Consider the following 27634-nt stretch of genomic DNA (forward strand, 5'->3'; position numbering starts at 1 on the left):
TATGGCCGTCCCTGCCCAAAGGGACAATATAAATATAGACATTAGTCAATAAAGAACAGCAAATATCAAATCAACAAATATCGAAACAGGCCACACTTCTATCGCGACGGTCACACAACACTATTGCAGCTCACTAGCATGTTTTCTGTGTTTGCAAATATTGTCAACTCTTTGCCGCCTTGCATAAATACACTGTTGTGCTGAAGGTTTAGACATTAAGTTTGTTTGCTTACACTTGACGAGTATTGTCACAGACTTATTCTGTTGCGACCCGTTGCCTTCACACCTGACGACTGGCCAGTCATCTTCACACCGGGCAGTAAGAGAGTAGCTAAGGTGTCGTTCAGAACTAGTGGAGTTCAGCTTAGTTCCATTTTTATCCAGCAAATAGAAGTGAGCTGGGGGATTGCCCTTCTCAAAGAAGCAGGAAACATTGACCACCTGGCCCTTATCGATGATGACATTATCGCCCCCGTCCACAGTCAGACTCGTGACATTGGGTGGGTCTGCACACATACAAATACTACAGAAGAATATGACAGAGGGAAAAAGAATAAAACAGTAATATGTTGTGATCATTTATGTCTTTTTATCTGTTTAATAAATGTCAGATGCATTGAATTTCCGCCAACCACACACCTTGTCTATGTAAAGATTCTTATAAGTGTAAAACTGTTTGGATGATTACTATGACGATGTATTATTGCAGTTAAATTATTCATATTTTTGTAGGTGTACATGATTTGTTGTGCACATAGTTTCGTGTTACTAATATTCTTGATTAATTATTGTTAATTTAGGAATGAAGGCCGAATGCGTCGTAAGCACTGTAACAAAAGCATGTGTATAAATGTAATGCACAAGTGTCAGGTTTCATGAGCATTACTCATAACAACAGTCCTCACAATCCTAGCTCATCTTCAAACTTCCCTACTTGTCTTCGTCTCGATACTCACGATACCCTTGGGTCTCATTGCTCTATTCCACTTTGCTTTTTTTTAAATTTATTTTTTATTAGTTATGTCAAGGACCAGTTCGTGCCTCCGTGATTTTTAGATTATTTTAAACCCATTGCGACTGACGGACTGGAAGTGTACGTTGAATGTATGGGAGAATGAATGTGAACATTAGATGGGAAAGAGTTAACTGTGACACAAAGCGGCTGGTGAACCCCCATCACCAGTAGGTTTTGGGGGAGACGAGATATGACATTTACTCAGGCCTTGGATACCGAAGGAAGAAGACCTGCCTGAGTCACGACATGTAAATCTCGCTAGTTGAGATCATAGTAGAGCAGGGGTGTGTCCATCGATGATGGATGCGGCGCGATAAACTTGTGAATAAACCTCACCTATGCACGGTTTTTATTATATGGGGTGTTTGTGCTGAAGCCCTTCTGAAGGAGGAAGAATAACCTCCCCAGACTATCCCTTGGTCGCCTTTGGTCCAACACCCCGCAGCACGTGGGCTAGGAGCACCGTTAGCCCCGTGACGTCACCGTGGAATACCTCTGCTGTGACCACGGACACCACCTGACGTCACGGCCAGTGTGTATACGGCGTTCGCGTGTCGTCAACCGCTGAGTCACGCGGGGGAATCCTTACCCGCCCACCCCATCGGGGAAGGATTAACCGATTCTATGTGAAGTGTATTTATGTGATGTGGATTCTAGTTGACTGGAAATGCGTACAGCGACAACCCCAAGATAGTGGGGCTATGAACTGTAAACAACGATTGCTAGAGCGGTTATAAGGCAGGTAATTGAACCGAAACATTAGAACTGGAACCTTATTACTCAACAGTAGAAGAGAGTACGAGGAGTGTCAAATCTTCATACTTCATACTTTACTGAGATTGATCGTGGGAAGTATTCCGGATGTAAACATTGCATATATCGTTCAGATTTTCGTCGCCAGTGTTAGCGTAAATTGTTATGAATAAGTATTTTTGTCGTAGTCTGTTAAGTCCTGAGCAACTCGATAACAAAATTAACATGATGTGGACAGCCTCAGGCAATCGTTTTGTCGTTTGTTGAAAGAACGCGCACGTGTCTGGTTCGAGTGTGTTGTTTGAACCATCCGTGCAGTGACAATTTATCTTTAATCAGTTATAGATGCTGTTATCTCCATCCTTCGTATGTTGTTCAAGTCTCGTTCTTGCCACAAGGACTAAAAGTACAATCCTTTGTGCGCGAGCGCTATAAAAATCATGAGTTGATATTATTTTTCTTCAGATATCGTTTACCTCCCAGTGACACGTCACGTTTAGAGTAGGTCACTAGTAGCGTTTAATACAGCAGCCGACTAAATTGTAAAAGGAAATTCTAAGTTCCCTACGGGAGTAAAACTTCTTAGGGAGTTCGTCACCTTGATGACTTTATTCAGCAAACTGCTACAAACATAGACGGAGCAAAACAATAGATAACACTAAGTGCATATAAATCTACAGCATCTTAAAAGATCTTAGGTATTAGAGATGTAAAGATCACTATCTTCACAACCGTGCGCAAAAAAGTGTGAAAAATGAAAATAAGTATGCATTGTGGTCTCATTCTCTCGTTACAGTTCCCCAAAGTGTGTCAGCTGCAACATGTAGGCTATTTAGTCCATAAAAAATATGTTTAAGTTTAGATAGGACTAAAACACGACTATCTCCACATCAAAGCAGCTTTGCCGACTGGTTCAAATGACAGCTGAAGTTTAACACGAATGTGCCCTCTCCCCAAAACTGGTTTATGATATATATCAGGCCTTCTGCTTACGCAAAAATTGCGTACAGTACGCATTAAAAGTTCGGAGGACCCTTTCAATTTTCGTCAGTGGGGTCCCCTTCAAATTTGGGCAAAGAACAGGGACCCCTTAAAAATCTGAAGAAGGGGTCCCTGGGACCCCAAAGTATTTAGCCTTAGCAGAAGCCCTGCTTCCATAAGAGATTCACAAGAAGTAATAGCGGATTTTTTTGTTAAAAGAGTTGATAGCTTAAAGTTTGATGATGGCAGGAATGGGTTAGCTAGCAAAGAAAAAAAAGTTAATATTGACAGAAGGCTTGAAAGCCATCGTCATAGAGTAGTATAAAAATAAAAGCGCAAACGTAAAGACCAGTAAAACTAATGGTATTTGTATGAATATCAAAGCTAAGAGCAAGAATAAAGATAGACTAGGATAGACAGGGATGCCCAACCTACGGCCCGCGACGCGGTGCCATCCGGCCCGCGAAACTTCTGCCCACAGTGCAGGAAATCCTCATGTTAGTAATATAAAAAAAACGAAAAAAAAAAGAAAAAATGGAAGAAGAAGAAGTATTTATCCCTACGTAGGGGCGTTTCCCAATCTTTTTTTCGATGGACGAACATTTCGATTCAGTGCTCCGACTTGGTGTCTCTACGATGAGGCCGGACATTCAGAGGTTGGTTTCGGGTAAACAACTTCAAATATCCCACTAATTACTACATAATTAATGGTAAGTACAACTTGTTTCTAATAAAAAAAATGGTATCTGCTCTATTTTTTTTCTTTTTTATATTTTTGCGGTGAAGTGGCCCGCGATACGGCTGTCCGAAATGGATATGGCCCGCAGGCCGAAAAAGGTTGGGCATCACTGGATTAGGAGAATATACAGAAACATTGTCTGCCATCGTTAACCTATACAATCGAAAGTATTCCAAAAGTTACCAAACATTATATTTGATGAAACACAAATATGTGAAACAAACTAATCGCTACATCTTAATAAATTTCTTAGTACTGATCTTTTGTACCTACTAAAGGTTGCACTAATTTATAAATATTAAAATAATGTAGTTGAATGTTTTTTATTACTTACACAACACCTCAACACGTATCAGTCGGGTAGGTTTGGGATCCCCACCTCTGCCAGTGGAGATTATCATCGCACTCAGTGACCTGGTGACGACCTGAGAGATGTAGATGTCTAAAGCCACCAGAGAGCTGCTCACGTGTCGTTGTTCCCAGTAGCAGGTGACTCCTGTCCTCCCACTCACGTCCTTCTTAAACTCTTTGATATCGTTTTCGCCGTAAATAAATATACATGCAGTTCTCAAATAGTTTCCTTCACAAACCTGATAATCAGCGTTAAACGTGTCTGTAACATCAGGACTTGCAGTAATGTTGATGGTGTAGTTGATATTGATAGAACTATTTTCTTCTTTACTCAGGCTTTCGTCAAAGTTAGGAAACCCACCTAAAAAAATATTATTTTTTCAGAAAAATGTTAAGATTAGGAAAGAATATCTGCTTCAGTAAATGTCAAGTGGTAATTTAAAAATTATATTTTTGTGTACAATACATTAAGAATAACAACAGTACGGACGACATAGCAGTAGATAAAGTTATAAAGCATGGGTAACAGTAAGTAGTTTGGGTCATGGAGATAAAGCAATGCGCATAGCTCCGTGACTTTTGCGTTATGACTATTTCATTTACAAGACAATGTTAGTACATAACTTTAAACTGTTCCTCTCAATCTTTTACCCCGATTGGTACCTGACCTTTACTCATCGTGATTCGTTTCGTATGTAGTCATGTATTTCAAACGAATATAAAGCCTCGTACGCTAATTGCCTTTGTTTGATGACAATTGTTTGATGACTACTGTTCCCCAGAGCGTAAGAGATTTATTTTATTTATTTCTGTATTTGTAAAGGACGTAGAGCATAAAGTTGTGAAACAGTGACACTACTAAGCAGATATACGTATGGTATTGGCATTGTCCTTTTCCAATAATAGTTTGAATTTCACATCTCGTGCATCATATGCCTATGGGGATACATAATACAGATAGCTGTTTGATAGCCTATAAACACTGCAAATAATGTCATGACCTAACCTTTTCAGGACCAAGGGACATATTTCTCTCGTACTTTTAAATGAACCCCAAATGTGATTCAAAGAACTTAGAACAGTCAAAATTTGTATGTTGCTTCTTTATTCTTTGTTTATTTACCTTTTGAATAGATACAACCCTAAATGGAAACCGAAAGGAAGAACCCAAAGTCTTTGAGATATTTTTAAAATCCTGCGATTTATGGTTTGATAGCTTTATTTGTTGAGCAAAGTGAATTGTATCTGTAGCAGAAGGGAAGTCTTTCTAAACTGATGCCTAAGAAATCTTATCTGTGCTTTAGTGGGAATGAATTTTGTAATGGGATATCATGCTGTTCCATTCTTGATAGACTACTGGTCCACTGAACCGAATCTTTAGGTGTCATAATTTATTAGTGTGATGCCTTTGAATCGCTTTGAAAGTATGAAGGAATGCCTTACATTTTGAAAACAAATTCTGAAAAGATGTTTCCGAGAACAGATCCCGACTTTAATAGAGCTTCTTAAAATTCTGCCTCTGATCACTCATTTCAATCAATACTTCCAAAATGCACGTAATCCACGCAAACAACAGTTAGTTGATGAACACATGATAAAATTCTGGTGGAAGAAAGTCATGAAGCAATACAAAAATAAACCAATAAAGATGTGATAAAGATTTGAAATGAAAGTGAATCTACCAAGAAGATTATATTGTCATAGTCACTACTTACATGTCAGCAAAAGCACTCCTTTCGTCAGCGTGGAAAGAACCACAAATGTACAGGAAACTTTCATAAGCGTGTTCATGCTTAGGACTAGTTATTGTACACCAGTGTCAATGAAGTTATAACCGGAAAATTAACTCAGGATGACAAAGATCGCCTTAATATCCCGCAATCATAAGTTTCAGTTTCCGTGTATATTTTGGTACAGATTAACCACGTTGTGGTCAGTGTGGAATAAGGATTTGCCAGCTGTAAAGTCGTCTGTGCCTGTACTTCTTTTATTCTTAAAGTGTAAGAACACTGTTACAAGACAAAGAAAGAAAGAGAGCACGCGTTGCCTCTATGCTTGATTGCACCGTTAAAAACTCAATCTTATTTTTAACTTCATATATATTTTTGTTAGATTTGCTCTAGTTCTACAGGCTAGAATGATTTTTCTAGTAGTTACTGGATTACGTAGATACTTTTTTCTGTAAGTATCGAGGTAGGTGTTTTTTAATGATCGCCTGGTCAGTCACTGTAGATTATATTTGATTCTTACAGTTTTAATTTCCATTATTACTATTGAAAGTAAGGCGGAAAACCTTAATGTGAGGGTTTTAATTGTTTCCAGTTTTATATACAGGTCATACGATGTTTACCTATTATGTATGATCTAAAAATGATTTAAAACTGTTTTTTTCTGTACAGAAGAAAAGGTTATTATATGTTCCACAACGAGTTAATTAATTGTAGCTCATAGCATACACCTAGTGCAAGTATACACGTAGTGCAAGAATAAAAAAAATTAGTTTGTGCTCATTTATTCAGTATTTTAAAACTTTCGGGAATGATTTACAATGTAAACAATATTACAGAAGACGAGCTGTTCATAAAGCCAAACTCGTATTTTTATGTGTTTCATCACTGGTTCTGATCAACTCCTAATAGAAGAAAAAATTCCTATCGATAAAGCGCTGCTCATGGGAATTACCGATTTAATGAAGCAGATGCTTATGAAGGACGAACTATTCAGATGGGCCTAGGCTTTATTTTCTAGACTAGAAAAGACTCTGGAAACGCTAACTGATGCAGGCTTTTAAAAACAACTTCACGTCTACACATGGATATGACTTATTTTCGATTTTTAATATGTTCTTACTGGGTAGTATAAACACATGATATTGGTTCTGCGTTTCTCGTAGAAGATAATTGTTTATGCATGAAAGGTATTTCGGGAATACAACGGGATTTTCCGATTAAATTACGTAGAATCACGAACAATTATCCCTGGACTGCTGGCAGACTATTTTTTTTTCCCTCCAGTTAACTGCTAAAACGAGGCATGAGACAAGAAAACCTCCGGCTTATTCACATTTCAGATTAACTACTAAAACGAGACATGAGGCAAGAAAGCTTCTGGTTTAGTCACATTCTTTGTTGTGGCTCGCCGAGACTAACAGCGGATCACTTCGCAAGAGGCTAAGTGTTGGTCTTGGCAGACAGACAGCAGTCCTCCATACACGTCTTTGAGTAGAAGCTTATGAAAGATGGGCCTAGGCTTTATTTTATGGACTGGGCGATTGCGCTTCAAAAGGTAACTGACACAGGCTTTTAATGATAACTTCACATCTAGTGTGTTGTTATTAGTAATATTATTCTTTGTATGGTATATACTAATTGCTATAATTCTAGTCGTTTCGGTAATGTTTAGTAAAATTCATGGTTTGAGCTAAAAATAATTAATAGCTAATAACTCTCTGCTACTCTCTCGCCGTCTCCATATATTTGTCATATTTTATAAAATCCCATATTGTTGTGCCTCAAAAGTCAACCTAAACAAATTTTATATTTATTTACGACAAAAAGTGTGTTCCCACTAAAACATTACATTATTTTAATTAACTATTTTTGGAATAATACTTATGATATACTTGAAAAACCTTATCAATGTTATCTGCACAAAGAGAGGATGTTTACATTGATGACATGAGCCACTAACATATGTGTGAATACGTGTGTCATGTTAACAGTAATTTAATATGTCATGTTAAAAGATATACGGTCTTTGACGCCTATAACCTTTAATTTAGGAAAATTATTTTGTTAGATTTGCAAGACTTTTACACTGACTGGAACAAGAATACCTAGTGACTGAAGTTTAGAGTATTATTCGATTAGTCATTAGTGAGTGCTTTGTTGTGCTTGACTCTAAGCTTCATTAATATTTTGTTTGATCTTTAACTATGAAGTGGAACTTTTTTCAGGACTGTGTTGAAAATAAGATATCTTAGTCCAGGGCTTCTGCTAAGGCTAAATTCTTTGGGGTCCCAGGGACCCCTTCTTCAGATTTTTAAGGGGTCCCTGTTCTTCGCCCAAATTTGAAGGGGACCCCATTGACGAAAATTGAAGGGGTCCTCCGAACTTTTAATGCGTACTGTACGCAATTTTTTGCGTAAGCAGAAGCCCTGCAGTCTTAGATAATAATAAGGATTTTTGATGTATTTTTATTAGTTTCTGTAGTATAGTTGATAAAGAAAAACAAAAAAGACATTTTCTGAAGAAAAAAACGCGCAAATGTTTAGGCGTCTAAGTGTCTGTGACATCAACAAAAAAAAATGGTGCAGGAGAAGGGAAAGAATCCAAGTCGCTGGTTTCAGTTTCGAATTCCTTTGTCTTCCCTCTCACTAGCATCCATAACTGCCTTCAAGGAATGTTTGTTTCCTCCATCCCAAGTTACATTTTTTTTTTTTGGTCAGAGGTGTCAATTACTAACTCTGACTGTTCATTTATAGTATTTCTGTATTTTTCTCCTAATGTTTCCCAAGGTAATATATGAGACATTGCTGACATCAATCCCGCCTACTCAGAGCGCATAAAGCATCTTCACCTGACAGGTCAAACTGGTGACTCAACATAAGCTGAAGCTTCACACGACTGTCTTGTGATTAGATGTCCGTTTTCTGACAGGTAGCATTCTTTGTATATATAGGTTAGCCTTTCTTCACAACCTTTGTAATTTATTATGGTATTTACCATGGTCATTGTTGTTTAAACATATCTAACAAATGTTTTTATTACATATCGGAAATGCCTAAGTCTCTCTTTACCGAAATATACAACACTGACTAACCATCAAGTTTGAAGTAAACCCACAATTGCTTTTAAAAAGGGTTTTACTGTTTTACTAAAACTCTCCGCTTACTGTGATTTCAGTAAGATCATTTCTAAGCATTAAAAGACATGAAAACAGATTTACCTTTTAACATCAAGCTGATTTTCGGAACGTAATATTTTTATCTTATCAGTAAACTATTGTTATTATGAGTGAGCGATGTTCAACATGGCTGACGGCCATGCTCCTGTCTATGGGAGAGAAAATTTACCCTAAAACTACTTCAATCGATGTTGAAGATGTTTGAAAAATAGTAAAAACAAAAATCAGGGAATGTACAAATGAAAGATTTCTGCACCCACTGTTTTACAAAAGAATAACCGATTGTGAGACGTGGTGAGTTCTGCTTCTGCCGACTTCTTAAACAACTCTAAGCTTTGATGAACACAGGCCAGGTTATGGCCTCAATGAAACAAAAGGACAAAAAAAAAAAGAAAAAAAGAAAGAAGGCTTCAAGTTCTGAAGAAAGTGCGATGGAAAGCTCCGAAACAACGGACGGAGAAGAGAGAACAGGCCGTCTTCGTGAGAGATCGGATAGTAATTCCAAAAAAGGTAGGCCGTCCCAGTCTAGAGACAGGCAACAAACGCTACTTACACAGGCCTTTGTCGTCAAACAAGGCGACAATGCTGCTATTGTATAAAGACTTGAGGCCTTACAGAAAACTACCGATTCGATGAAACAACTGATAGAAAACAGCAGATGTTCACTTGCTGAGCAAATTGATAAAAAAATAAAAATTCTTACAAGCACTTTGTTTGAATTAAGAACAGAAGTTGATCATCTAAAAAAAATCTTAGAACAAACTCAAAAACAAGTAAAAAGCTTGGAGGAAGAATCACAAAGTTTGAGAATACAATGTGCAGAGCAGAAGGAACAAATCAACGTGCTGGAACAGTACTCACGACGTGAATCCATACGTGTGTTAGGGATACAGGGAGACAGAAAAGAAGAAACACCTGCAGACTGTGAAAAAAAATTACTGCATATGATTCTGCATGTGCTTGGTTTGACAGATATTGATAGTGCCAAAATTTCAACACTTCATCGAATGGGGAGAGTGACGAAAACAAACCTCGACCAGTGATCATAAAATTCGTGTCGCGCAAGGACAGAGATCAGGTCATCAAAACAAAAAACAGACTTAAGGGCTCAAATGTTGTCATCACAGAAGACCTGACTAAATTAAATTTACAAAGACTAAATCGTCTGCGGCAACACGATGGAGTGTTAGATGCCTGGTCAGCGGCAGGAGGTCGTTTATTCGTTAAACTGATAGACCTATCAATAATGGAAATCAAAAACGGTGACACAAACCCTGTAGAGAAGAAACTGGTGGGGGTTATAAGAGAGCAACAGCGACAAAGCAGGGAGCCAAACAGACAACAGCGATATCGTCAGGGGGAGCAACGACGGCAGCAAGACCAAAGACAACATCATCTGAGGTCAGGACGGATGGGGGACGACCGTCATGGGGCCTCACCGTCACGTTCCCACTTCTCCCCTACCACCTATTCGACGCCTTCAACTACCTGGATACATGCGCCGAAACCTGTGTTAGAGACAGATATGGTCCTCCATCAGCATGACGCTAACAAGGAACAACAGCCTTCCACAAGTGATGTGAGCAACATTGATATGCAAAACACAAGCAGAACATTGGATAATCCACTTGTGTAATCCGCTTGTGATATTCGGTATGTATAAACTGATAATTCATGGATATATTTGATTTCCCCTCGAAACCAGTGTGTACTTGTAAGTAACTTTCATATATATATATGTTCTGTACTCTTTGAGACCTTAATAAGGGGAGTGAAGAAGCTAGTAGGAATACGTAGAGCCAAGGATGGGTTACCTTCTTTTTTAAAAAAAAAATAACCCACCCTTTGAGACAGTTATTAGCGCATTTAAATTCTAAACTTCACGAACTTTTACTACTTAGAATTGAGTGTGCTTTCTTTCCCCCCTCCCATGTACTCGCATCAAGAAAAAGTACGCAGCCGTAAATAAAGGTAGCGCTTGTACACAGCAAAAAACTCACCGACGTAAACATAGATGCACAGTGGGACTTTTATGTCATCCCTTTCTGTAACAGTATACATCATCGACATCAATACATCTGTGAATACCGCTCATGGCAAAATGTTGTGGCCTTGCTGCGCCACCGTGCCAGCCTTTTTGTTTGTTGTTACATGTTGTTTCTCTGTACTTTGTTACTTTTTACTTTCGGAAGAGGAAACAGTGTAATTATGACTCTTTGGGCAGTCTAGTTTTTTTGGTTTTTTTTTCTTCTCAAATTAGAAATAATGGATAAGTTAACTATATGTTCTATGAGTTTCTTGATGGATCTAAAGAATCTTTTGAAGCAACTGTTTGGGAATTGGAGAAGTTTGCTCTGTTTTCAGGTCTCAATATTAACTTTGAAAAAACTGCTGCAATTTGGATTGGTATTAATCGAGGCTGCTTGACACGCTATATGACTCAATTAAAAATTCAATGGAATCCTGAAACATTTACAGTCCTTGGTATTACTTTTTCTCTAGACCTTGAAGCTGTGATAAATATTAACTACCAAAAGAATTTTACTAAAATGCACAGGATTATGATGGAATGGAAGGCGAGAGATCTCACACCAATAGGAAGAAACGCTGTATTCAAATCCCTTATACTGTCTTTATTTACTCATCTATTTATTACTCTTCCCTGTCCTGGTAAGAATATTCTTAAGAAAATTAGTCAGTCAGCCTTTGAGTTCATTTGGAAGAAGAAAATTCACAAAATTAAAAAAACCACTGTTATCAGGAAATACTCAGAAGGGGGACTAAAGCTGACATGGATAAGGAAGATTTGTACATCAAATGCAGGCTGGAAGTGCCTTTTGAATTCAATTCATCCACAGATTTTAAATTTTCAACAGTATGGAGGATACTTTCTGGAAAATATTACTGAAACAAATGTGTTTTGGAAAGATTTATTCGCTATTTTGTCAGACTTTTGCATTAGATTTACCCCCTTGTCACTTACAGAATTTCTGCATGAACCGTTATTTTTTAATACTTTTCTGTCAAAAAATGATACACAAAAAGCAGTAGAAAAATGGTTAAACTGTAATATTATGAAAATTGGGGATTTACTTGATAATAATGGAATATATATGAAATTTGAAATATTCCAACAAATACATGGCAAAAATATAAACTTTCTTGAGTATTACAGTAGAATCCTGGCCATTGTCAAATATAAAAGAAAGATTGGTCACTTATGGAAACAATCAGACAGAAATACTACAGGCTATGCACCACTGTTAGCCATAACCAAGCATAAAAAAGACACAAAAGGTATAAATAATAAACTGTTATGTTCACAGACGCCTCCGACATGCATTAGAAAATGGGAAAAAGTTTTTCCAGACCTTCAGTGGGGACAAATATTTGATCAATATTTATTGTTACAATGGATACAAAACTTCAGTGGTTTCAATATCGTATTCTGCATCGTGTTTTAGCTACAAACACACTATTATATCAAATAAAACTAAGAGATTCAGATCTTTGTTGAAAAATTTTGGAAGGATCTCTTTACTAAGTTATAAGAAAAATGTGCTCATTGCGAGCAGATAGAAGTAAAGAAACAGCTAATACTATTTGGAGTCCAAAATGAGCTTATGACAGATAATATATTCAGCCTTATTCTAATTATGGCAAAGTTTTATATTTACCGGTGCAAATGTTTCAATATTCATCTAAGTGTGAACTCATTTGTATTGGAAATAAAGAAAAGATATCATGTAGAAAAATATTACTACACAATAAATAGTAAGCCAGAATGTTTTTCGCTAAAATGGATACCATATAAGCAGCTTCTCTTCACACATTGAATGTTTTTGTCTGTGCATTTTTTTAAAGTGAGAATGCATTTACATTGTGGTCCAATGAGGAGCCTGCGAATCCTGTTCTTTTCCACATTCCTCTTCCTCTATTTTCTCTTTTGTGTTTGTGTTTTGTGACAATCCATAGTTTTTTTGTTTTTTTTTAATGTGCATAATGTGTAATACTATTTAATGTCTATTAATTTAGTATTTGTTATTTAATCTTCTAAACACATGTACATTACAATAAGTCAAGATCATTACCTTTTATGTAAGTTTTCGTAGCATCATTATCATTTCCATTGCTTTATTTGTAAACATATTTCAAGCATGACGGTGCAAGTGATTATTCGTATGATGAGGATCATGTGTAAATTTGTATTTAGATTTCAGAATATTTGTCTACTTTCATTTCTTGTCCTTATATTTGTCAAGACAAAGCATTGCTATTTTGAAACTTGTGCTACTAGGTGCTATTGATGTTTTTTTTTATCAAATTATGCAATTATTCCCCTTTTTCCTTAGTAAATTACACTTATGGTATAGATTGTGCATGATGCCAAATTGACATGTTTTAAACACATACACATATGCACTCACCTCCTCAATCACACACATATTCTATTCTATTCTGCTTCTATCTCTATTGCTATGTACAAATGATAAATAGACAATACATATATATTTAAAAAGAAAAAAAGGAGAGAGAAAGGGGAAGAAAAGGGGAAAAGGAGAAAGAGAAAGGAAAAGGAAATTCAAATTTTCTTATTTGTGAAATACAGGTGGTTGTGACATCATAGATTCAGTCAATGACAGAACCACATATATAGCACTGTAATAATAACTTTTTTCCTCTAAAAGGTATATAAATTTAAGAATTGTGTAAAATTGATGTTATGTTGTTTTTTTTTGTTTGTTTTTTTTGTGGTGAATTAGTAGGGATTAGGATGTGTAGTCTCTAGGGAATGTCAGTGGTAGCTGACATTGTAATAGTTGTATGCTCAATGGCATGGAAAATGTTTATGTCTTGTTTAAGACCCACCTTCATTGTTATGTTTATTTTTGTTGGTGTAAATCATAATAAAAAAAACTATTGTTATTATGATAAAACTAATAGCCAACTAATATTCATAACAGACTTTAAGTGTTTGTGTATATTGCAGCTATTCCCACCATGAGCTGTGAAATTAGGAACGAAAAGTGTCCGTTTCAAATACACTGCTCATTTCCCACGGCTGCTAATGATACACGACCTTTTGCTCTTTACTTTTATTCTTCCCAGGGACGTCAAGGTAACGAATCGGATATCTTTGTGCCTCACTGACCATCTATCTGATCCTCATCCATGCTTCTACTAAAATAATCAATTTTTAATTAGATCAACTTTTTTATTTCTACCCATAGCCGTAACAAAAAATTCCTCTTAAATGAGACTTCAAAAGGCCAATAGACTAACACATCAAACGCTAAATAAAGTTTAAAGCTCCTGGCAAGTTCATAAAACATATATCTATCATCAGTTTGTGATAAAGTACTCAATTTCTTCTTCTTCTGGGCGCGAGGGACGACAGTTTCGCTCAAATCTTCCGGCGTCTGTAAGACCCGGCTCTCAGAAGATGTTACATCGGCGACAAGTACAAATTCAAACATTGCTGCACAGACCAATCTAAAACTTCTACTAAAAATATATGATAAAGTAAAATATTAATCAGTGCTCTATCACCAAAGAACATAATAAATCCGATATGTGTTTTTAGCGTGGACAGTCAAATAATATCAATGAATAACAAATAATAAGTAAGTAAAAGGAATGAGACAACTTATAAGGCTAGTAGCCATTTTCCTTTAAAAATGTTTTTCATCAAGGTAATGTTTGCTTTTTTAATTTGACTTTGTCAGGACATGTACAGATTTTATAACTGACACCGACATTATCACAGATTCAGCTGCAAATGATACAGTCCCTCGATATTTCTTTCTAGCAAAATACAAGTGTAGACGTAAAAAATTGGTAATAGTAAATGATTCTGTTTTTGTGTGAGAGAGATAGTGAGACATTAAATTATACATCCTGGGTGTATGATGTATTCTACTTTTTAAGTATGTTTAAGTTGTGCTTAAATTGTCTTAAATTGTAAGAGATTAATAATAATTTCATACAGTACTTATATGTTGGGTAGTCTTCCTGGAATTTGTTCTTCCCATTTGAACTCAGGTGAAAGCACTGTAGTGCATGCTCGTAAGCAGAAACAGGAGTAACAAAATTGTATACTTCTTTTTTGTCTTTTAATTAATAATCAGCTAAACATTAAAGTGTCAATTCATTCTTCGTTGTCTGCTTTTTGTGCTTTCTTAGCATCTTCATCTAGAATCTGGGATTCTGAGATCCCACATTCCTCAGGTCCAAACCTAGCTAAATTCTTCAAGACTATGCAAACTGTACTGTTAATTTTTGCTATTGGAGAGATATTGAGTGAAATCATTCAAGGTGTTTGAAACATCAATAAGATCGTCAGGCATAGCGTGGGTGGGATCACAGGAAGTGACGTAGCACGTTCATCGCTCGCGGGAGAGGGGACTTTACAGGAACTGTTGTTACATATTCAAATCGCCCACTTAAAAAAACTAGTTAGTAAATTGCATTTCAGGTACCGCAATGTACAGAATATAATTATATTGTCTTTTTCTACCAGACCAGTAGTGTGTGTAAAACTCAGACATCAGGGAAATGTCACACACCTTATTGAAAAGTCTCAAATTGAAGAGAGTACTCTAAATTTTATGTTTTCATGTTGTTTTCATCTACTTGATAAACAATCTAGACTGTCTACTTTAATCGTTAACCATCTAAAATTCTTTTAATAAAATTTTTTTTTTTTTTGATTTCTTCCGCAGAACGAGTGCTGGTCTGTGGGTACAACGGATACCCTACATGCTTTCCCAAAAAAAGATTCGAGATAACACATGAAGGTTTTAACGATGTCACCATCACAGTTCCTGACACATTTGCAACAAGCAAAGGTTTATTTGGTTGCCAGAAAGGAGACATTCATATGGTTAAAAATTGTCTGTACAATCCTCCAGGTAAGATTTTCACAGGCTGTAAAATATGGTTTGGGAACACAACGATACAACTTTAAATGGCCAACAGACTAACACCCCAAACACTAAAGTTTGAAGCCCCTGGCAAGTCAATCAGAGTAGAATCTTCAAGGGTGAATCGTTATTACTCACCACGAACAACAGAGATCAATACATATTTATAGCTATAAAAATATAATTTTACATTGTGGGAATATAATCTAAACAAGAGAAAAGAACGAACTGTAATATCATTAGAAAAAAATGGGCGCAACAGAAAAAGGCGAGAATCTTTTAATGACTATTAGTTGATATTCTGCTTACCGATGCCTTGTTACTGGTAAGAAAATACGTTTATTTAAGAACGGAGTACGCAGTAAATTAATCCATACCAAATTACTTTTTTCAAGTTTCTTTAACACTTAATCAAAAAGAAACATCAATCACTAGAATGTCGTAACTTTTAATACTATTGTTAGTAGTCATTAGTCTGATGACAGAAAGAATATAATCTTTTTGTTAAATACAAATTTATTGAACTGTTTACGTTGATTCGTTCATCATGACAAATAATTTGCATCACTCATAAAATTATCAACTGACATGACACGAAATAAAGATTAGCACTTTTTTTTACTCAGACATGAGAAAATCTTTAATCCCTGACGCAATGAATATAAAAGTAATATCCCAAGCTCTCCGTGATTTGTGATGTTCACACATTTTGATGCCTTGTACTCTTTTCTGAATTATAAATTTTTTTAGAGTATCTTTTACAACTCAAAAACCATATTATTATTCTACACATATTTCTGAGTCTAATGTCCTAGGCATAATTTTCGCTGTCAAGCAATGCCATCAAAAGATATCTGGAACTATGTTAACTATACAGTGTTGGGCTTTCTTTGATTTACCGATATATCCTCCTTCGCTGTGATATATAATTTTTATCTTGTAATTATTTTTAAAATCATAGGTCAAGAAAGTCAACTGTCCAGCTTTTCTCTTTTTTTGCGTTTTTTGTTGTTGTTATTTTGTTTTGTTTTTTTGTCTATGATTTTAGAATTCCATTTAATGAATTATGGTAATCTTTTTTTTTTAGATATGGTTTTTAAATGTCTCTTTGTTGTAAAGCTTATAGCTTACTTTTAATGTGAAGTTTTACACACTTGTTAAAAATGCAAGAGCTTTCTTTTAATTTCCTAATTCTTGTAGATTATTTGCACAAAATTGCCTTTCGATCTGACATTGCCTAAAGTTCTCCCTTTTTGAGGTAAGAACTATCACAATTTTGGCAACAGAAAATGGGTATTTTTTCCGTAGTCAGCTGTCTAAATCCGTAACTGCTACAAAAAATGCGTGGCGCGATGTACGTCTGTGTTGTGTATATGTGTCACCTTTTATTTACAAATGGTTTTGTGAACACGCAATAGTAAAATGGCGCTTGGTCAGATAAACCTTGCTTACTATCGAACAAACCAAAGTAGCTGATTGGTTGACTTGTCAAGCTGTTAAAGAGAAGTAATCCCTGCTAGAACAAATCCTGAATATACCAGGAGTTTCCTCCCTTTGGTTTTTATGTTTTTAACGCTTTCTTTACGCAAGGCTAAAGGCAGGGTAAAATATGAAGTGTGTTACACGTGAAAGCCCAGCCCTTTGTTATGTGGCCTCTTTTTAAGATCTGATATATATCTGACGGCAAAAGAACTTTACTACGTGGTCAAGTGACGTCTGTTCTCTAATAATAAAGCATTAACTATGCGGATACAAAGAAGTGAAGAAGCATACATCATGTTATTTTTTGTTTTATACCATTGTAATGAAACCAGTTTTCCCATTTAGCTTAATACCCGGATCTAGTATTATGTATTGTTAATTTTTTCAGAAATCTGCAATACTATTAGCAGCACTGAATCTGGAATCGGTCATGGGACGACTACAAAAGGTAGGTACATATTAATAAAATTAATTTCTTATGTCTCTTGATGGTTTATGAAACAATGCCAAGACAACGAGTTCTTTCTTCAAAGCATGACTTCATTATCTGGAAGGCTGTCTAAACATTCCAACTCTGCTTACAACTTCTTGCTCTTTTCAAAAAATATTTCTTTTATTACTGAATTCATGCACAAGGGAACAGATTAAGCACTATTCACCATTAACTAGATAAATAAATAAATCACATCACAGACTTTATATGTTTCTGCTTATTAGACAAGGTTTATTCATCTGTAGTTGTGTTCTGCTGTTTCACATCACCGCCTCATCTTCGTGCTTTGTTTTTTTTTTTTTCACTGGACTGGGACTTCCTGTGCAGTGCACTGTGGTAACGGGGAAGCTCGCTGTACTAGTGTATTGTTATCACTGTACAACACCTTCAGTCCTGCTCATGCTGGAGGAACGCGCTTTATTAATACGCCTATTTTAAACATTTTGTCATCAACATACTATGTACATATTCAATTGTGTACAAAGTGACAAGCTCAAAATTAACTCTTTATTAAAAACTGTTAACTAAAGTGTAAAACATTACCATAGACAGACATAACATACTGTGCAATCAAAACGGAATTATTATTATGACAATTTATCTGATAAGCTAGGAACACATTTTATTCTCCCCCTTCCTCTTGTTCTCTCCCCTTTGCCCAATACTCTCCTTAGGTCAAATGTGTGTGTTAACAGTGTGCACAACGTGATAAAAAGACTTCTATGTATGAACAAGATAACACATTCATGTAAAGTTTTAAATACGTTTGATTTAATAAAATCCTGACTCATTATGTATACCAGTCACGGTGTACATGTTCTTTTCGTTCTCTACCAAAATACCTCCCGATAATACGTAACGATTTCTGTTTTTTCAAATGGTGCTTAAACTTTATGTTGTTTATGACACGTTGAGTTAGAGCACGCACTCACATACACGTCCACACACACCAACATGCCATTATTAACACGTGTTTATACAAAACAGGCAGCTGATGGTCGGTAGTCAATGCATTGACGTGTTCATGTGGAGACGCATGTGATACACCTCAAACTGATATTGATGAACATTGCTCTTTCTCCTCACTAATATTAATAGATGGTTTTTTTTCATTAAAGAGATAATGCAACTAATTTAACATTACACGTTTCAATCTATGACATTTGCGTCTATTTTTAGGCATTGACTTCCCTTTCACCACTGAGCAGGTCGGAAATAAAGGCAAGCAGTTCTAGTAATAATAATAACAACAATAACAATAATGGGTATTTGTAATGCGCAGCACCACCACCAAGGCAGATCGCACTCTCACTGAATTATTTTGGTTGAGATGAACATAGCATCATAATATGCAGAACGACAAATGTAACATGTTTATCAAGAGACATGTCAGCAGACATGTAACATAAGTTACGTGTTGAAGTAGCAAAAGGAACATTGGTATCGCCTGCCTGAATAGAAAAAGCAGTGATGGGTAAACTCTGGCTCTCCTATTTTTAAAAAAAATTAAAGCTTTTGTTTTTCCGTCATTTTCTTTTATTTTGTGGGTAATGCATAGTCTAATATCAGAAATACGGTCTTGGATGCTTCGGATAGCTGTGTGTATCTGAGAAGGAGAAGAGCTGATATACAGCTGAGTGTCATCAGCAAAGGATTGGTCAGATATAGAGTGAGATTAAATTAGAGTAGTAAGTGGTTTCATGTACATGATAAAGAGTATGGGACCAAGTACAGAACCTTTGGGGACCCCTGAGCGTATAGAGGTTGGTGGAGACACGTAGTCATGCAGTATAACTGAGTTTTATCAGAGAGATGTGACTGAAATCAGTCAAGTGTGGACCTGAGATGCCATAGAGAATAATTAATCTATGAATGAGAGTAGTGTGGTCTATAGTGTCAAAAAAATTAGACAGGTCTAAGATGGGGAGAAATGAGATGTCACCTCTATCAAGAACTGACAAAATGTCGTTTGTCACCTTGAGCAGAGCAGTCTCAGTGCTATGAAAAAGGCGATAAGTGGACTTTGATGGAGAAGCAAATTTTCAGAGTTAAGATAGCATAAAAATTGCTTGAGAACTATTTTCGCGAAGATTTCGAAAAGAAATGTCGTTTGAGACTAGGCGGTAATTGTTTCACTAAGGCTGTTTTGAAGGTAGTTGAGAAGATGCCAGAGGACAAGCTGTCATTTACTACTTTTTTGAGGGCAGAAAGTAGGACGTTGAGAGAGTCTACCAGTAATAGGGTTGGATTTGGGTACAGTGGACAAGTTGTGGGTTTTGAATGGAGTATGATGGTCCTAAGCTCACTTTCCGAGATCAGATGAAAAGAAGAGAAAGAGAACTTTGGCCTTGCCAGATTGTCGACGTGGGTAGCAAGAGCTGAAGGGTGCACAGGCAGTTGATCATTTTTAAGCCAACTGTGAGCTTAGGAGGTTTTGCCAATGGTATTGCGACATTTATTGCTGATGACCTTGTGCTGAACTGCTTTTTAAAATAATTAGTCAGCATAATGATGAATAACACATTACTACAAAGGTTTAAAAACGCAAACCGTAGATTTAACCAGATAATAGGTAGATAAAACTAGGTGAGCAAATACTTTCATTCCTGCTTTAGGTTTTGGATACCACATTAGGTTAATTGAAGGATTTTCTTAAAAAAAAATGGATACTAAGTCCAGAAGAGTTAATTTAGCAACTTGTTAAACTAAGAAAAAAATCAAAAGTACTTGCTTTTTACTGATATAAACCTTACAAAGTAAATCTAAAAAGTATGTGTTTATAGGCATTTGTCACAAGTACATGTACAGTAAACAATAAAATGAACTATTTAGAGGCTTTTTTTTCATTCCAGAGGTCTTTAAGAAAATGTTTTGCATTTTTTGGTTTGTTTTTGATGTGTGAGATTTTCTTCTGGAGCTCTAACTTTTATGACGATATGTGTTTCTGTTCTTTCAGGTATCGACCCTGCAGTTCTTGCTGGTGGAATTCTAGGATTAATCGCCGTCATTGCGCTCACTATCATTATCATCGTCTGTCTGCTGCTCAAGAAATACAGACCTAAGAGTACGACTGCATTTTCCCCACTTGATATTATGAAATCACAGTTTAAATGAAAACAGGAGTAAAAAAATTGGTTTCTTTATGATCGGGTCAATTTAATTTTTAAATAATAGTTTAACATCAGTAGATAATTATGTTTAATTTTCAATATAAGTCATGAAACATCAGCATTCTCATCTGTCATTAGAAAAGCATTGAAATACCTGCTGGGCAGGAGAGTTTAGTTGGGTACTATTAGTATTTTTAACAGGGAGTCAGTTAAGCAAATCTCTCATGTCTTCTCCTCAGAGAAACATCGCTACGGTTGTTGTGTTCAATAAGCAATTTTTCCCCAAAAAATGAAACAGCTGATTTTGGAATACAGATTTACAGATTTGAACTTTATTTAGAAGCTTTGATTTAAGGTAAAAATAAATAAAAAGGTCTATACCAAAATTCACTCGAGAGAGTGGTAAAAAAAAGCAAAGATCTAATCTGTTTACATCTTTGAACAAAAATAATCCAGTGGCATTTGTAGTCAGCAGCCAAGGTCTTTAGGTAATGACAGCAAATACAAACTTCATCTGAATGTCGAAGAGACCATTCAGCAACATTACATAGTGTGCTGGTCTGTTTTCTTTTACCACGGATAGCATTCTTTCTCTTTAAATTTAGCTTATTAAGATGCTAATAATAGCAATACCACCCTTTTCTCACTTTCTTTTTCTCCAATAATCTAAGAACGATTAAGAAAACATCATTAGTATGGTTACCATTTCTTTTCGTCCTAAAATACCACCGAAATATGTTTTTCTGATACTTTACCGTCTGTTTGCAATGGTTTTGGCCTACGAATGGGGTTAATTCTTATTAATTATGGTTAAAAACCATGCACATATAATTTCTTAATTCAACTAAACTTTAAATAATGGATAAGAGAAAAGCATATACCTTTCTAAATCTTTAGCACAAAGATCATGCTGCACATTTAGTCTTCAAGTAGCCACACATTAGTAACTAATGTAGGAATTGTATTTTGAAAAAAAATTTAACATTGAAATGATTTTTTTTTAGGTTGTAGCCGTTTCAAGCAACGTCTAATGTAAGTTGATTGCTTTCGTGTCTAGTTAACTGAAATTTATGTATAATGACCACAATAAAAATGTGATTTTACAATAATTGTACACGTGTATGCCACTCAGTAATTAAGCCTCTGTATTAGACAGTTTTTCATCAGATTTCTGATAAATCGACTAAAGTGTGACGTGACCCTGGTTTGACTACAATAGTATTTTATTTTAAATGAAAAAAGACAGAAAATGGTACAAAGGCGACATCTAAAATAGCATTACACTAGAGCAAATCAGTGAAGTACAACCAACCTCAAGGTGTCTAACAATGTCTATCAACCCAGTTCTCCCAACAAGCGACTTTTTTCTCCTCTCTAAACTCACATTCTAAACGAACGTCTAATCAAAGTGTGAAGAAGTCCTGATCAAGATGGGACAGTGCCAAAGTTATTTCTCCAGGTGCATAACACCATATACATGTATCTATACCCTTTAGCCAGTACTCTGTACACTCAATCATTCCAAATGACATAAATCGTAGCATATCATTTTTCACTAGCGCTGAAACATGTTCAGTAACCATACATCTTGCTTTATTTAGATGCGCCGATCCTACACCAGTCATCCCTATCGAGGAATACAACAAACCTTGTCTTGAGAAAGAAAACACAGACAACCATGTAAACCAAACGACGACCGACCCTGCATCATTTAGCTTCAATGGAGGCATTGTGGAAACAAAGAAAGTGTTCAATGGGTATGGAAAAACACTGTTTACAAATGGTTTAAATATATTGTAAAAAATTTGAATAATAAACGAAAGGGTTACCTACCTTGTCGTAAATTGTCCTTAAATAATGCGGAACTATAGATACAATATCTCTATTGTGTGCTTGCTTGTGTGCTAGAGCGCATCAGTTTGTGTGTATTAGAATATATTGATGAATGCAGGTACGCTTTATAAAAACTTTCTTAATATAATTAATTCTCTAGGGACGTAAGAGGTAAGAATATAAAAAGACTGTACTCTTCAGATGATAGATCTCGGTTGTTAGCCATCTTAAAATACAATGTAAATAATTGTTGGGATTATAAACAACTTGCAAAGTTATAGGTGCTCACCAACGTAGATAGCAAATACATCACAGCAAATATCCAGTTTTTGTTTCTCTCTTTCTTTTCAACACCAAATTGTTCTCAAACTAATCTCATTTTTCTTACTCACACTTTACCTTTGTCGTCTTCTTGCTTTCCTTCTAGCCCATAAGCTTTTAAAGTCTATTCATTTTGTTTTTAAATTGTTTTATCTCTTATAGGGATAACTTACCGACCATCAATGAAGACATGCCAACCGTGGACCAGGAGCACACATCTACTGACAACCAGAGCAATTGCGCTTTATCTGGGTTGCAACCGCAGCCTTCTCCATCCGTCAGTAGGTCATCTTTGTCAGGGAGTAATTCATCAAATGCGCCTCTCCTTCCAACATCAACTGCTAGTCGATCCCATCATAAACATTCCCGTAAAACATGTGACAGAGTTGGGAAAAATATTAAAAAGTATGTCCGAGGTGGGGAGGGAGTGTAAATAACACATTAGCGAACTTGATATTTTGTTCCAATGATAATTTAGGAACGCCTCTCCATCTTGCAATGTCTTTCATCACTTTGCTTTCTGATTTGAAGAACTGAATGATCTGAAAAATTACGCCGGAAAGACTATTTTAATAGATTAAGTTGTAAAAAGTAAAGCGGATTGCATAGAGGTATTTTGATGTTCAATTTTCCCGGAGAAAAAAGATTCAGTGATATATGAGGCTAATGGATGAATATTTTTTACCCAGAGAAAAACATTCTGTGACAAAACAGTACTTGGGAAAAGACGGCACACCTATTATCTTGAACAACGTTTTCAGCCGTGATGTCAGTTCTTCTTTACAAAGAAACTGAAACTATCCTGAGTACTTCCTACTGCGTTTATCTAGTCACTGTTTGACAAAATTGGTAAAGCACTTTTGATTGTAGAAATGACTCACTGTTTACAACCTCTTGAGATCCTCTGTTACAGATGTCAGATATGCATAAGTTGCAGGAAGATTTTATTACATATGTAAATATTTGAAATCTTGATTTTTAGCATGGTGCAGACGATTGTATTTCACCACATGATCGTTTCTCTGCCGTCTGTTCTTAAACCTGACTTTATCGCCTGATATGTGTACTTGATATGTTTGAGAGAACAGACTTCCTACTTTATCTCTCATACAATATCTTATACAGACTCTTGACCAGAGCCGTGGGCGGGCAATATACGGTACACTGGTGATGAGGTTAACCTGTAAAAAATGTCAGAATCGTCTGGTTTACTGAGTGCCCCAGGTAAAAGAGTGACTGTGATAAGAATCCCTCATGTCTTCTGGGCTAGGCATGTTCCAATTATTGCACTTAACACATTTTTCCTAGAATTTCTTATGTTTATGCTTTCCAAAATCCAACCTCTCTTCCATGGTCGTGAGATGTGGAAACGGGCAGAGTAAGGATTTTTATCTGAAATAAATGGCTAACGGGGCTCTGGTGAAACTTCTTCTGGCCTAGAAATCCAGGACTGGATCTCAAAATGCTCAGAGAACAAACAGGAGAAGAAAAAAGACGAATTAGGACGGAAATTGTCTGTCTCGGCTTAAGTAAAGAGGCAGAGATAGCATGGTTCACGTAAAAACATGACATATATCAATTTTGTAAATTTTAGACTGTATATTTCTTTGTCACTAGCATGTGGCACAGAGAAGGACAAATATTAACGGATAAATGAATCAAGGAAATGCATTTCAACTATGTACTAACATAGTTTGGAGTGGGAGAAAGCAAAACGCAGTCCAAAGTGTAGCCTGGAAACTAAAATGTATGTGCATGTATCTTTGAATCAAGCCCAATGAACTGCTCTTTGCCAACCACAAGAGTCTGATCAACAAGAAGCCACAATACCATGTAAAAGTGTGAGCAAGGAATGTGATTCCAATGACATAAAGATCAGCATAGAAAACGTTTCAGTAGATTACTAGAAACTTTGGACTTAAACATCAACGGCATGCTATTCAAACAAATGTCACAGTAAAACTATTTTACATTCATAATTATTACAGAATGGCAGGACAGAGAGACAAATACCGAATCAAAAAAAAGCAAACAATGTTAGAGACTTTTTTAATCCCTTCAGAATCTTTAGTCCCTTCTAAGAGGCACATAATCTTACCTACTCTCACATTTCTGTGCTAGAATACTTGCCAAGAGAAAAAAACAACAACAGGCAGAATGAGGTACCTCAAAAAATAGCAGATGATATTAGACGAAATAGAGACAAGGTGTGGGCCACACCACTCCCTATTAACATCCAGCAGTCAAGAGGTTAACTGGTAGTATACAACCTAGCTCTCAGGGACAAAACTCAAAAGAGATTTGTTTTCGGAACTAAATGACTACCCAACAGATGCTGGATTGACCAGGATTCTCTACATTGCCCTTCACCAAGCCTCTGGCTTCTCCACTTACCTACGACACCCCAGTCCACGTTAAAAAATAAAGAAAGCAGAAGATTGACAACTCCTTTTAAACCTACCAAATCCAGTAAATGTTGTCTAATTCCTTTTTTACATTTTGAATGGATAACATTTTTGTTAAGTAATTCAATTTAAGTAATTGTTATTGACTGGGGCTGCAGGAAAAATGTCCTTAAGTGGAGTTTTTGCAGGCTAACAAGATCACCGGCATAGTCAAAATCCGTCAGGTCGGTGAAAAAAAGAAACATTACTGTGCGCGAGAGATCGTGCGATTGAAAATTACATTAAGAAGAAAAACAAAGATTCTTGACTATCAAAAAACAAGGCATGCATAGTCTTGTGACTGGATTCATCTCTCAGGTTTATGAAAGATATTCTGTTTCCATTTTAACTGATGGGGATGAGGAATGGTGTCTTCCACCGAGCCAGCATCTAAACTTTTATGAGGGCAAGGCAGCCAGTCCTGTAAACAGATGCCACATGTAAAGAGAGAACAGCGTGCCCGAGACAAGAACTGAACCCAGAGCAACCAGCCCTCACTGTATTGGTGACAGACGCTAACCGTTGTACCTCGAGACAGCCCATTGCCACTGACAGCACCTTATCCTACATTTAATGTAGCACATGCTTTTATGATATCATATATACCAATTATTTATTCAGCACTAGGAGATAAATATGATTTCTTTTGTTGTGAAATTTTTAAATGTTTGTTGTAACATTTGTGATAGGATTTTGCAGTCCTTTTCTTCACAATGCATTTACTTTTCACTTTGTATTCTGTTAGTTACTGGCACAGCGTAAAACTCCAACTAACTTTTTTTTCACAATACTGACATGTATAACGCACACAATCATACATATAAATAGTTGGAGATTTAAGCAACATACAAATATCATAGTATAAACATAAGATAATAGAACATACGAACAGGGCAATCTACTATAATATAAAAAGTTTTATTACAAATAGTACCTTTATTTAACCAATCACATGACTAAATGAAAATAGCAATTTCGCAAAAGATGTTTGTGTGCTATTGTACACACCTTGTATTTTATAGCATTATATCTTTGCGGTTTGTTTCTTTAGTAGACTGACTCCATCTTCTTCTACAGTGTGTAATGTGTACAGTCTTTTTATGGGGAAGCGCTCATGATTGTACAGTTGAGAAGTGAACTCTCATGAGTGTACAGTATTTTGGGTCTGATTACTACTGGCGAAAGGTGCTATACAAATGAAATTATTATTGTATTAAATATAACTGCTGTTTGTATTGCCCATGTATTCTATAGCCTGAAGCTTAGTGATTAAGTGTGCTATATGTATCATAGTGTGTCACTATTAGCTCGTGTATTAATGTTATATCTTCAGTTAGCATAGACAGGGAAAACCGTTTTGCTTGAGAGGCTGTAGATATGTGTGTTGGAATGGGATGGAGGTCATTCATGTTTGGTTTTTATGCATGTAGGTACATGCCAAAATAACCATACATATATGAATGTACAATGTTTTTTAATATTATATAGATCATAGATCACAGAATCAAACAAATCCATGATGATTTAAAATCAACTGTATTCAGATATCACACAACAGAAGGAACTATTAAAAGAAGACTGGATTCATATTTTGATTGTGATGTAGATAATGTGAGATCAACACGCAACTCAGAATAACTTCTATACAGAACGATTAATAAAGATGATAGAAGTCTAAGAAAAAACAATGCCAGCTATTTTGTAATATACTACGGAATAATGGTAAGTAATACGACGGATAATCCTTTTGAAAATCTTTTTACGAGATTTGTAATGTTGAATCACATCTCATGGGTGTTAGATACTCCCTGGAATCCTTGGATAGACCTTATGTTCTCCATGTTGACATCTAAAAGGTGCATCCTTGGTTCACAAAAACACGGGGCCTTGGATTGATTTAGCCCATTAATATTAGTATTGTCTTCTGTTGGCTTACTCTGATTGTCTTAAGTGTGGTTTTGTATGTCATAGTGATGTTGACATAACATTCTGAGTGAAAGGGGAGATTGGTTGATTAACAGTAGATACGGCTGAATATATTCCGGCCAAGAAAATGGAGATAAATTGAAGACATGTACATTTTGTAGATATGAACAGCATTGCTTAAGTTTTTAAAATGTTCAACATAATTACAATCTGCAAATTTGTTCTGGAAATTAGTACAGGATAAGATTGTATACCTGCTTTTCTCGTAATAAATGTCAGCCAAAAGAAAATGAATCTCGAAATAAAATTCTGAAAGATCTTATGCACATTTTGTTATAAAGTTTGTATAATGTCTGAA

General features: G+C 35.9%; 2 protein-coding genes across 7 annotated transcripts; one reads left to right on the forward strand and one right to left on the reverse strand.

Annotated features, from left to right (window-relative positions):
* LOC112567435 lies at positions 1-5625 on the reverse strand. The gene is made up of 3 exons (XM_025244128.1): positions 5555-5625; positions 3823-4200; positions 1-506 (listed from the first exon to the last, which is right to left on the reverse strand). Exons 1-3 carry the CDS (start codon positions 5616-5618, stop codon positions 121-123), a joined length of 828 nt encoding a protein of 275 aa, XP_025099913.1. The 5' UTR covers positions 5619-5625; the 3' UTR covers positions 1-120.
* Positions 5626-6962: 1337 nt separating this feature from the next.
* Positions 6963-27598, forward strand: LOC112567428. 6 transcript variants are annotated; one of them, XM_025244107.1, is made up of 10 exons: positions 6973-7124; positions 8356-8497; positions 13735-13863; positions 15467-15655; positions 17538-17597; positions 18822-18863; positions 20599-20706; positions 21757-21784; positions 22354-22509; positions 23069-27598. In XM_025244107.1, the coding sequence occupies exons 3-10, from the start codon at positions 13746-13748 to the stop codon at positions 23337-23339; spliced, it is 972 nt and encodes a 323-aa protein (XP_025099892.1). In that variant the 5' UTR covers positions 6973-7124; positions 8356-8497; positions 13735-13745; the 3' UTR covers positions 23340-27598. The 6 variants fall into 6 exon arrangements, with proteins under 6 accessions (XP_025099891.1, XP_025099898.1, XP_025099893.1 ...); XM_025244108.1 differs by lacking the exon at positions 8356-8497 and having other exon boundaries at positions 6972-7124; XM_025244112.1 differs by lacking the exon at positions 13735-13863 and having other exon boundaries at positions 6974-7124.
* The last annotated feature ends 36 nt before the right edge of the window (positions 27599-27634 follow it).

The sequence above is a fragment of the Pomacea canaliculata genome, linkage group LG7 (assembly GCF_003073045.1).
Source record: "Pomacea canaliculata isolate SZHN2017 linkage group LG7, ASM307304v1, whole genome shotgun sequence".
Classification (NCBI taxonomy): Eukaryota; Metazoa; Mollusca; class Gastropoda; order Architaenioglossa; family Ampullariidae; genus Pomacea; species Pomacea canaliculata.